Source organism: Chamaea fasciata, unplaced genomic scaffold (genome assembly GCF_029207755.1).
Source record: "Chamaea fasciata isolate MVZ Bird 193981 ecotype frontalis unplaced genomic scaffold, bChaFas1.0.hap1 SCAF_40, whole genome shotgun sequence".
NCBI lineage: Eukaryota > Metazoa > Chordata > Aves > Passeriformes > Sylviidae > Chamaea > Chamaea fasciata.
The window spans coordinates 130001-142184 of NW_027094125.1; the positions used below are offsets into that span (position 1 = coordinate 130001).

The 12184-nt window shown below is 51.7% G+C and overlaps 1 protein-coding gene across 1 annotated transcript in view; it reads left to right on the top strand.

The window, feature by feature from the left end:
- LOC136303642 (zinc finger protein 420-like) overlaps nt 1-9576 on the top strand; it is a 67006-nt gene extending 57430 nt beyond the window's left edge. Inside the window, exon 6 of the mRNA XM_066207240.1 lies at nt 9052-9576. Within this exon, the coding sequence (XP_066063337.1) occupies nt 9052-9576 (525 nt within the window). The remainder of the gene's footprint in view (nt 1-9051) is intronic.
- The last annotated feature ends 2608 nt before the right edge of the window (nt 9577-12184 follow it).

Below are 12184 nucleotides of genomic sequence, written 5' to 3' on the forward strand. Positions count from 1 at the left end.
GTCAGTGTAGCCTTTGCCTCCAAACTAATCCCAAAAATACTCCAAAGCCTAAAGTGGGACAAATTGGGAAGGGCTGTGGACCTGGGCAACAATGACAAATTGACTTTACAGAGCTGCCCAGGAAGGGAGGATATCGTTACCTATTAGTGTTAACTGATACCTTTTCAGGATGGCCAGAAGCCTTTCCTGCCAGGACAGCTAAGGCCCGAGAACTAACCAAAGCACTGTTACAAGAAATAATACCGAGGTTTGGAGTTCCAGCCACCATATCCTCAGATAGAGGGCCACACTTTATTTCAAAAATTGTGCAGCAAATGAGTAATCACTTGGGAATAGATTGAGAATTGCGTACCCCATACCACCCTCAATCTAGTGGTCAAGTGGAAAAATGAACCACTTGATTAAACAACAAATTGTGAGATTGGGGCAAGGAGTAAACTTATCCTGGCCCCAGGCTTTCCCATTGGCATTATTGCAAATTCGGACAAAACCAAGGGCAAAAGAGAAACTAAGCCCTCTTGAAATACTGTATGGAAGGCCATATGCAGTTCAAGAAGGAACAACACCTATGCAAGTAGGGGAAGAGACCCTACATAGGCATAAGGAGGCCCTGAATAGACAACTTAGAGAAATTGAGAAATATGTGGCCGGAGCTCAAAACAGAGAATTAGATGGGCCAGTATGTATATGTTAAGTCTTTTGCAGAAAAGACCTTGGAACCACAGTGAGAAGGACCATTCCAGGTGCTTCTTACTACCTTCACTGCAATCAAGATCAAAGAACAGAAAGCCTGGATCCATCACTCCTGAGTGAAGAAAGCCCCAGAAGGAATCTGGAAGATCACACCAGGAGATAATGAACTGAAGCTGAAGCTCACTCGGAACTACCAATAGATGGACTAATAGTTATCATGGACATTATGTAGAAAATTGTAATTATTGCAGTAATTACTGTAACTATAACAAGAATCAACGCAATACCACATAGGTACAATGTGACTGAGATAAACAAGTGTGAAGCGAGAGCTTACGATGCTTACTCTCGTAAGGCTTTAAATAAGATGCTAAAAGTCACGAATGCAAGCTTGTGGGAAGGAAGAAATGTGTGGGGTTGTAAGTATGCATTTGTACAGGATGGGTTCCATGAGGCCTACCACCCACCCATGAGACCCATCCGAATTAGTCCTGAATGCTGTGACAAATACTCGAGTAAATGCCCTCAGTTTAGACTCAAAATAGAGGACTGTGCAATAAGACCAAAATTGGGCTGATAATTAACCCAAAGTGGTCTTTAAAATGAGTGAAAATGGGAGTACAAGTAAATAACCAGAATGTGCTCCATCTCTCAAGAACTCCTTTATGGACTGGACCACTTGGCTCCAAAAGAGTATGCCTTCTAATTTTAGAAGTAAGAAGGATCTCACCAGATTGCTAGGAACAAGACTGGGAGTCCTAAATACCATAGATTCAGAAGTACTGAGGAATAAATTAGCCTCAGTAGGGAATGATTTAGTTCAACTACAGCAACCTTTGCAATCCTCTCTACTTGCACTGGGTAACAATCATTGGAAATTGACCCAAATACTACCAGAATGGGAAAACACAGAAGAGCGAGATCATGAGGCAATAATTAATGCGCTAAGTACAGCTAGTGAAAACATTTCGCTGGCTCTAGGGTGTACTCAGGCACAACTGTGGATGCAATCAGTGGCTGCTGCAGTTATCAGAGAAGGTGGAGAGAGAACATTTCCTGCCGAAATTCGCAAAATTGTTTGGGACAATGCCTCTGATATGGAGAAGGAGCTTCAGTCTTGGTGGGTATTGGTCAATTTCACCTATAACCCTGAGACTAGTATAGTGACAGCCTTTGTTTTAACCATACACGATGCCTCAGTGGACCTAATACACCCAATAGTGCCCTTAGGGTTAAACCATGAGGGCGCTGTATTGTACCCTTCTGAACACAGGATGTGGGCAAGAGAAATTGAAGGAAAATGGCAAACTGTTAATCTAGAACCCTGTACTGCAAGGAGACAACTAGGATACATATGTGAAAGGACATTAGAAGGTGACAAAGGCAATTGTTTGGTTACGGACCAACATATTTGTCACTTTGAAACACATCCAGGCAAACAGAAAACTTCATTGGTGTATACAGGACAGGGGTGTGCCTGTCTAAGGACAGCATGCCCCATCATAAGGGTAGATAACCAAACTGTAAAAGAGATGCAATTCAATTTGTGTGTTTGTAATTTTGTTAGAATTAGGGGATGTGATTTTTCCTATCAAGCACCTGTAGTAGCACATCAATAACCACTGTGGAGAAAATACTGCCTGTGCCCATAGGAATGAATCTGACTCTAGTCACTCAGTAGATGAGACATCCTGAATTGAGAGAAATCTTAAAAGAAATTAAGGAAGGGGGGAAAAAGATGTTAATTACAATACACCATGACACAGAGACCATCAAAGGAGTTTTTAAAAGGCTTGAGGAACATGTATCTCATCATTGGTGGGATGAGCTTTTTGGGTGGTCTCCGACAGCAACCGGTATACTAAATACCTTAGTCCACCCTATAGTTGTGTTACTTATTTTAGTTAGTATAAGTTTAGTTTTATCTGTGGTGATACTTATTTGGAATTGGAGGATGCTACAAAGAGTAACAGCCTTAACTTCACTATTGAAAGCGTATAGATTAGTCTTGAGAGACACTAGTTGTACAACTTGGATAGATGAAGAAGACTCTATGTATTGAGTAAAAGAATTTACTCACTTTACAGAGGAAGTGAGAGTTGAAACATTAATTTTGAAGAATTAAAGATTTTAGTTAAACCAGATATTGCTGAAGTAAGACAGATAGACTTCCCTTTTGATAAGCAGAAGCCAGATTTAAGGAACTGATAAATCATGAGGCCTGTCAACTTATGTTTGTGTATTCTGACTAATCAATAGACTTCAAGAAGGACAATGAATTCATAAATCAAATACTCCTGGGAAAACAGGATTCAGTTGTCACACAACACTAAAAGGTTAAAAAGTCAAAGTGAAGAAGACTCACTTACTTCATCATTTTGAGACCCTGCCCCATAAAAAGAACCACCGACCCATTTCAAAGAACAAACAATGCATGCTTAATAGCTTTTGGCTAATTACCATACGAGGCGGGGAATGGGATGTACTAAAGTCATGAATATACATTTGTGTTTTGGGTATTCAATACTTCTGTACATAAAAAGACCCTGTGATCTTCTGTGAGCGCGCGTGTTTGGGAGCTATCCCGCATGCTGCCCGGTGTTGTAATTAAACATACACTTTCTAACTTTAAACTGTTAGAGAGTCTTTTGTCCGTCATAGTTGGATATCAGCATTGGGGCGATATTCATATTTTTTTTAATAATTCACCGCCTCTCCCTGCCCCCAGAACTCCCTTTTCCTTGACAGAGAGATCCCCTGGACCCCTATTCCTGCCCTTCCCAGCACCCAGCCCCGCCTATCCCAACAGTGAGGACCCCTATTCCAAACCATCCCGGGTTTCCCCACATTTGGATGGGAGTAGGGACACCGGGGACGCTTGGAGCCCCCTTTCCTGGTCACAGGAACCCTCTTAATCCCACCCATCCCACCTCTACCCACCCCTTTTCTCAACCCTGGAAGCCCCAAAGCCCCTTCCCTGCTCTCCCAGCTCTCCCCGTTGCCCCTTTCCTTCAGCCGTGACCCCCCAGCCCCCAAATGTCCGTGTCCCCCCAGTTCTCCTCTCCCTGCGCTCCCTGCCCGTGGCGCTGTCGGAGCCCGGCCTGGACTTCCCCCAGTTCCTGTCCATGGGCTCCCTGGATGGGATTCCCTTCCAGCGCCGCCACGGCCAGCGGGGCCGGGCCGAGCCGCAGCCGCCGGGGATGGCGGCCAGAGCCCAGCCGGGATTTTGGGATGGCCAGAGCCGGCACAACGAGCGGCACCGGCACGGGGCCACCAGGGAGCTGCAGATGCCGCAGGAGCGGCACAGCCAGAGCGGGGCTCAGCGCGGGGAGCTGGGGCTGGGGGATCTGTGGGGCTGCCACAGCACCTGTGGGGCTGCACTGGGGATCCCTGGGACTGCGCTGGCACCTGGGCTGAACTGGGGGACCCTCAGTGGGTCCCACATCCCCCTGTGCCCCCTCTCCCAACCCCTTCCCATTGTTCCCCCCAAACTTACGCTCCCCCGAGCTCGGCCTGGAGTGACCCAGCCCGTGGCCATCGTGTCCTGGCTGGGAGGAGGAGGAGGAAGAGGAGGGACAGAGAAGGAGGAAGAGGGGGAGCAGAAGGACCTGGAGGAGGCAGAGGAAGCACCACGTGCGTTCCCCGCTCCCTGAATCGGCAGCTCCTTCGCCCGGACACCATTGGCCGCATCCCGCAGGTGCCCGGAGAGAGGGAGCTCGCCCCAAATATCCCGGCGGGGTCCCTGAGAGGTGCTTTTGGGGGGTCCCAGTGTCGGCAGAGCCCCGGCGGGGGTCGGGGGAATGCGGGTCCCCCCAGGTGGGGGTTGGGCTTCCCGGGCCGGGCCCTCCGAGCTCTGCCGGGGCCACGTGGGGAGCGGCGGGACCGGCGGGGGGACACCGGGTTTGGGGAGCCCGGCAGAGATCCGGGCTTTGGGGACCCCCTGAGCGGGACCCCAGAGACAGGAGAGCCCCAGGAGCCCAAAGCGGGGACCCCGAGAGGGGGGGACCCCTGGGATTGCCGGGACCCCGTTGGGGGGTGCTGGGGCTGGAGGGGCGGGATGGCCGGGAAAGGGGTTCGGGGCTCCCGCTGCCGGCAGTGGCTGCTCCCAGGATGAGCCCAGTTGTCCCCCCCGTGTGGTTCCAGTTTCCTGGGCACTCCCAGTATGAGCCCAGTCAGTCCCAATATGATCCTGGTCACTTCCCCTCACTCCCTGTAGGATCTCTCTTGCTCCCAGTATTACTTCACTAATCACTCCCTATCATTCCCCATTATGATACAGTTTTCCCCCAGCACGGTCCAAGTTGCTCTCAGTTCCTCCTACTATCGTCTGCTGTGTTCCCAGTTCTCCCAGTTGCCCCTAGTATAGTCCTAGTGTCTCCCAGTATAATGCCTGTCTCTCCCAGCAGGGCCCCAGTCCCTCACACACACCCCGAGTTACCCCCAGCAGATTCCCAGTGGCTTCCAGTGTGGTCCCAGTCACCACTTGCATGGTCTCAGACACTCCCAGTATATCCCAGTTGTCCCTGTAGTCATTGCCAGACACTGCCAGTTCCCTCAGCAAGGTTCAGTTGCTCCCAGTTTTATCCCAGTCACTGCCAGTACCCCCCAGTTTTCACCAGTATGCATCCTGTCATTCCCAGTGTCTCCCAGTGTATCCCCTGTTGATCCTCACCATGGGTCTGGTAGCTCTCAGTAACCCACAGGCAGGGTCCAGTCACACCCAGTAAAATCCCAGTATGATGCCAGTCCCCTCACGTGTAATCCCAGTGTCTCCCTGTCAATGCCAGCATGAACCCAGTAGCCTCCAGTAGGATCCCCATGACTTCCAGTCTCCCAGTATATCACTGTCTCTCCTAGAATGTTCCCAGTCATTCCCAGTTTGTGTCGTTGTGATTCCCATCATTCACAGCCACTCCCAGTCAATCGCAGTGTGAGTCCAGTCAGTCTCAGTGTGATCCCAGTCTCACCCAGCATTGGCCCAGCTGCTCCCACTATGATGCCAGTTGCTGCCAGAATAGTTCCAGTTGTTCCCAGTTTTTCCCAGTATGTTCCCAGTTGTCCCTAGAACAGTCCCAGTCCCTCTCAGCATGGTCCCAGTCACTCCCAGTTGCCCCTACCATGGTCCCAGCTGTTCCCAGTGTGGTTCCATTCCCCCCAGTATGATTTCAGACACTCCCAGTATATTCCAGTTATCCCAGTCAGGTTCTGGTTACCTCAGAATGACCCCAGTCTTTCCCAGTTACTCCCAGTTGCCTCCAGCATGATCCCAGTTTCTGGCAGTTGCCCGAAGTGTGGTCCCATTTGTTCCCAGTATTTTTCCAGTTGCCCCAGTTGTGGTCTCGTTCCCCTCAGCATGGTTCCAGTGCCTTCCAGTTGATGCCAGTTGCTCCCAAGGTGTCCACATTTTCCTCCCAGTAACTCCCAATAACCCCCAGTCAGGATCCAATCACACCTGCTGTAATCCCAGTGCCTCCCAAGATGATCCAAGTTGCACCCAGTCACCTCCAGTTTGGTTCCAGTCACCCCAGTAACTTCCAGATATTCCCAGTATGATTCCAGTCATGCCCAGAGTGACTCCATGTCACTCCCAGTGTGGGCCCAGTTGCACCTTGTCACTTCCAGTATACTTCCAGTCATGGAAGTACACTTCCAGCACCTTTCCAGTCATTCCCAGTCTGAGTCCAGTAGGATCCCAGTCACTCTCAGACACTCCCAGTACTATTTCAGTCACTCCCAGTATGATCCCAGCCAGTTCCAATAGGATCCCAGCAGGACCCCAGCATGGGCACAGCTGCTCCCATCACCATCCAGCCTGATTCCAGTTGCTCCCATTTACCCCCAGTGTGGTTTCAGTCTCTCCCAGTGTATCCCAGTTGCTCCCAGCATGTTCCCAGTTCCTTCCAGTTTTCCTCAATTGCTTCCAGCTTGATCCCAGATGCTCACAACCACTCTCAGTCACCCTCAGTGCAACCTCTGTGTCCCCAAATAAGATCCAGTATGATCCCAGTCTCCCCCAGCAGGACCCAGCCTCTCCCACTGTGATTCCAGTAGGATCCCAGATACCCCCAGCATGGTTCCAGTTGCTCCCTCTTCTTCCCAGTGTGGTCCCAGTTGCACCCAGTTGCTCCTAGTATTGTCCAAGCAACTTCCCATATAATCACAGTCCTACCAAGCGTGGTCCCAGTCATGTCCAGCTGCCCCCAGTGCAGACCCAGTCACTCCCACTTGCTCACAGTTCTCCCCAGCGTGGTCCCAGCTGTTCCCAGTGTGGTTTCAGTCCCCCCATTATGGTCACAGACACTGCCAGTATATCCCATTTGCCCTCGGTATGCTTGTTGTCATTCCCAGTCACTCCCAGTTGCCCGTGTAATGTTCCAGTTACGAAGTACAGCCCAGTTCCTTCCAGTGATGCCACTGCTGGGATCCCCCACCCCTCTCTGCATTCCCCCCTCCCAGCTATCCAAGCTCCCGAGAGGAGCCCCAAGGGCTGGAAGTGCCCAGCCAGGGTCCCCAGCAAGGCCCAGTGTGGATGTGCAGCCCCCAGTTTTCCCAGTTTCCCTCTCCTTTTCCCCAGGCCGGGTTCTCCCCGGCCCCAACGGGTGGGAGCAGCCGAGAGCCCCGCGCTGCCCATCCTGACCTGTCCCGGCTCCATCCCTGCTCTTCCTGCAGCTGCCAGGGCTTCGGGAACGGGGCACCCAGGGTGTGCCTGCTCCTGGGGGAGGAGGAGGGCTGGGAGAGGAGAGCTGGAGAAGGAGAGCGAGAAGGGATGGAAGCAGCAGAAGGAGGTGGGGTTAGGGAGGAGGAGGAAGAAGGGGTGGAAGAGGAGAAGCAGGAGGAAGAGGAAGAGGAGGGACAAAGGAGGATCAAGGAAAAGAGAAGAACCATGAGGTCGAGCACTCCCTGAATTTGCAGGCCCCCTCCCATGGGATGGTCACCCCCCATCCCACAGGTGACTGGGGAGGGGGAGCTGGGCCCAGATATCCTGTGGGGTCCCTGGGTTGGGTTTTTTTAGGGGGAATATCTGGAGAATTAAGAACTGCAAAGCTGAGTGGAAAATGCCCCTTGGGGGGACACTGGGAGTTGCCAGTGGCAGCTGCTGGCAGAGGCAGCCTGGAGGAGCAGAGCCCTGTGTCCCCCTGGAGCCCAAAGTGGGGAGCCCAGAGAGGGGGAGCGCCGCCATTGGCGGGACCCTCAACAGCCTGGAGAGGGGCAGGGGGGACTCCTTGGACCCCCTGCACCCCAAAGCAGAGAATAAGGGGAGAAAAGACCCCAGGACCCACCTCCAAATTCCCCAGCATCCCTAAGTGGCAAGGCAGAAGAGGGGAACTTTTTCGATTCCTGGGACTCCCAGCAGCCTGGAGAGGGCAGGGACTGAGTAGACAGGGGACCCACAATACAAGCGTGACCCCCAGCAGCTGGGATGGGGGGAACCCCCAAACACCCAAGGGGAGAGAGCAGAGACAGGGAACTCCTGGGAGGCATTTTCAGGGCTGAATCTTGGTGTTTGAGAGGTTTTTATGGACCCTCCATGCCCAATGACCTGTAGAGATGGACTTGGGCAGAGGGACCTTCAAACTCAATTTGCTTATCCCTTGTATTTCCCCTAACCAGGATTTCCCATTCCCAGAACTTGGCTGGATGTAGGGGAAGGCTGTGATGAAGAGGAATGATCCCCAGCACAGCCAGGCAGGTGAGGAGGTACTCAGTGCCCCTTTTCCCCTCTCTCCTGCTCCATCTCCCAGCCCAGCCTGGCCCCCAGCTGCAGGACAACCCTGCTGCCAACGCCATCCTGCCAGGGATACACTGAAGGGATCTCCTTTCCCTTCCCTCTGGCATGGAGGCAAATCCCATCCTCTCTTTGTCCTTCCTCCCCCAGACAAGGAGCTGAGGATGGAGACCAGGGCGGACAAATCCCCAGCGGAGAACCTCATGGAAGAGGGTGTTTTTAGCAGCCGTACGGCGCAGAAATCCAATGGGGAGGAAAAGCCCCAGAGATCCCACAGGAGGAGGGGCTCCAAGCCCATCCCAGGGTGCTCTGGGGAGGAAAGACCAAACCTGTGCCAGAACAGTGGCCGAAGCTTCAGCCGGGGCTCTGAGCTGGTGGTCACTGAGCAGCTTCATGATGGGGAGAAACCCCACAAGTGCCGGGAGTGTGGGAAGAGCTTCAGCCAGAGGTTCAGCCGGATCTGCCACCAGAGGATCCACACTGGGGAGAGGCCCTATGAGCGTCCCCAGTGTGGGAAGAGGTTTCAGACCAACTCCCATCTGCTCCAGCACCAGCAGATTCACACAGAGGAGAGGCCCTTCCGCTGCCCTGACTGCAGGAAGGGCTTCAAGTGCAACTCCACCCTCGTCACCCACCGGCGCATCCACACTGGGGAGAGGCCCTACGAGTGTGGGGAATGTGGGATGAGCTTCAGCCAGAGATCCCACCTGATTCACCACCAGAGGATCCACACCAGGGAATGGCCCTATGAGTGGGAGAAATGTGGGAAGAGCTTTAGCACCAGCTCCAACTTGATCAGCCACCAGAACATCCACGCTGAGGAAAGGCCATACAAGTGTGGGGAATGTGGGAAGGGCTTCAACCAGAGGTCTCACCTGATCATCCACCAAATGATCCACACTGGGGAGAGGCCCTACGAGTGTTCTCAATGTGAGAAGAGGTTTCACACCAGCTCCAGTCTCCTCGTGCACCAGCAGATTCACAGAGAGGAGAGGCCCTTTCGCTGCCCCGACTGCAGGAAGGGCTTCAAGTACAAATCCACCCCTGTCACCCACCGGCTCATCGACACTGGGGAGAGGCCCTTCAAGTGTCCCCAGTGTGGGAAGAGCTTCACCCAGAGCTCTAACTTGACCCAACACCAACGGAGGCACCATTAAGGGAAGCCCTGTGAGTGCCTCGACTGTGGGAAGAGCTTCGTGCACTGCTTTTACCCTATCCCCCATCAATGGACCCCCACTGGGCAGAGCCCTGGATCTCCACAGACACCTGGATGAACGCAGGGGCAAGAACAGCTACCAGGACTCTGATCAACATTGCAAATTAATTGGGAAGCGATGATTTTTTTTTCATTTACTGCCAAAAAATATCTTTTCTGCTCTGTTTTTTCTTCTGATGGTATCAAGCTAAGTAGGATGATCAAGGATATGTTTTTCCCACCTGAATAATTTCCATGATTTTGCTATCAGAACACCCAGAACTAGATTAAAAATAAAGAAACTAAGCAAAGAGATCTAAAGCTGAATACTTTACTGGGATTTGAGCATGAATTTGAGGTTCAGGGGAATATTCAGGAGCATTTAGGTGTTCTGGGAGCATCCAAGCCAAGAGACATGGCCATGATCTTGTAGTTGTTGCAGCAGAACGTGTCCACCTGAGCCCATCTCTTCTCCAGGAATTCTGGTTGTCTGTTAGTTAATACAGTTTGGTTTAATGGTTACTAGAATATTTCTCTGTTAGGACCTTAGAATTCTTTGGAAAGGACAGGGACCTTACAGGGGCCAGTTCTGGGATTGGCATGTAGTTTTGACCACTCAGAAAATGGAATGCGACTTTTAGTAATATCCTTATAAAGCTGAGACTGAGTTCGAGCCCTCTTCTCTTCCGCCCAGCTGGCTTCCAGGTAACATCGTGGGCAGTCAAGGAGGGCCCGGCTTTGGCCCCGCTGCCCCAGGGCGGCCGGGCCCGGCCAGGCCTCCGAGAGCCTCTGCCCGCAGAGGAGGCAGGGCCGGCTGAGCCCTTCTCCCCTGGCTGCTGGCGGCAGGGCTGCAGTCTGGCAGTGTTTCAGTCTTTCAGGGCTGCAGTCTGGCAGTGCTGCAGTCTGGCAGTGTTGCAGTCTGGCAGGGCTGCAGTCTGGCAGTGTTGCAGTCTGGCAGGGCTGCAGTCTGGCAGGGCTGCAGTCTGGCAGTGCTGCAGTCTGGCGGTGTTGCAGTCTGGCAGGGCTGCAGTCTGGCAGGGCTGCAGTCTGGCAGGGCTGCAGTCTGGCAGGGCTGCAGTCTGGCAGTGTTGCAGTCTGGCAGGGCTGCAGTCTGGCAGTGCTGCAGTCTGGCAGGGCTGCAGTCTGGCAGGGCTGCAGTCTGGCAGGGCTGGCCCCGTGTCTGGGGCCTCAGCAGGGATCATCGGGTCCGGTCGGTCGTGGCAGGGCCGTGCCCCGGCAGCCCTGGCCCGAGGGGAGGATGGGATCTCTCTCCCCAACCCACGCTGGGCCTTACAGAGCAGCTCTGAGCCGCTCACACCTTCAGATCGAGGGGGTGAAGAAAAGGCATCCACCAGCCTCCCCCCCACCGGCATGGCTTTGAAACCTTTGGGCTGCTGCAAGCTTTAACTCTTTCCTGACACAGATTGAGACTTTCTTAAACTCTACCCCTTCTCAGAGATGAGAGAAAAGGCCAAATTGGAGACATGTATAAAAGACAATATAGAGATCTCAAAGTCAGTAAAGGAAGAGTGACTTTTAAGTGGTAGAGATGACAAGTTGCCTTTGTTCTAGGCTGAAAATCTTCTATGGATTATGGTAACAGGCTGTAATATGCTAGAATAATCTATTAAATCATGGACAATATAAACTAGGGAGATGATTTGTGGATTTGAGCAAAGGCATCTCTGATGAGCTGAGTGAATATTGAATTAGCAGCTGTGATTTTTGTGACCCCATAAGAGGTTGAACAGAGAGAGATGAGAAGAAGCCCTCAGCCAGTGAAGAACTGACATCTCTGTTCCCTGAGTTGAAAAAGGTCCTTTGCTTTTTTTTTTTTTTTTTTGAAACAGCTCATTTTTAGAAGGTACCACCCCAGTCTGTGAATCTACAGCCATATGTAGTCATGGGAAAGGCTACATGATGTGGGAAGCTGCACAACTGCAGAATCTTCTGGGCAGGATGCTTTTGTGTGAGTTGGAAGGCACAAGCAGACTGTTTCTCTTGGGGAAAGTTACCAAACAACAGGAGTGACTTCTCTCTCTCAAAGACTGAAGGAAAGACTGTTTTATAAGTGGTGCTGACCTAGAGTTCTGAGTTTTGCCTCTTTACATGGTTGGTAGAAAATGAATAGTTTGTAGTGGGAGAAAGGATTGGGTTTAGAAATTAATTTGTGGGGTTTTTTCTTTCCTGATTTTCTTCTCTTAGTGTATGTTAATAAAATCTATTGGTTTTTACTTCTAAGTTGAGCCTGCTTTTGCCTTTTTCTCCCAAAATCCTATCTCCCAGTAAGCAAACAAATTTGGCAAATGTAAAACCAGCATATAAATGGTGCTGTGACTCAGATAAGCAAACCTAAACCATAACACCAGAGAAACTCTATAAACAAGTCAGAATGACAAACCATGTTCCCTCACTCTCCACTCATCACTTTCCCTCACAGAGCTTGCTCTCTTCTCCCTGGGGGCAGCAGAAATGCAGAGGGTTTCTAACATCCAAGAATACCAGGAGAGATATGTGTGAGCTTATAAAGAGAACTGCAGAATTCTGGAACACAAAAGGGTGTCTGTGTG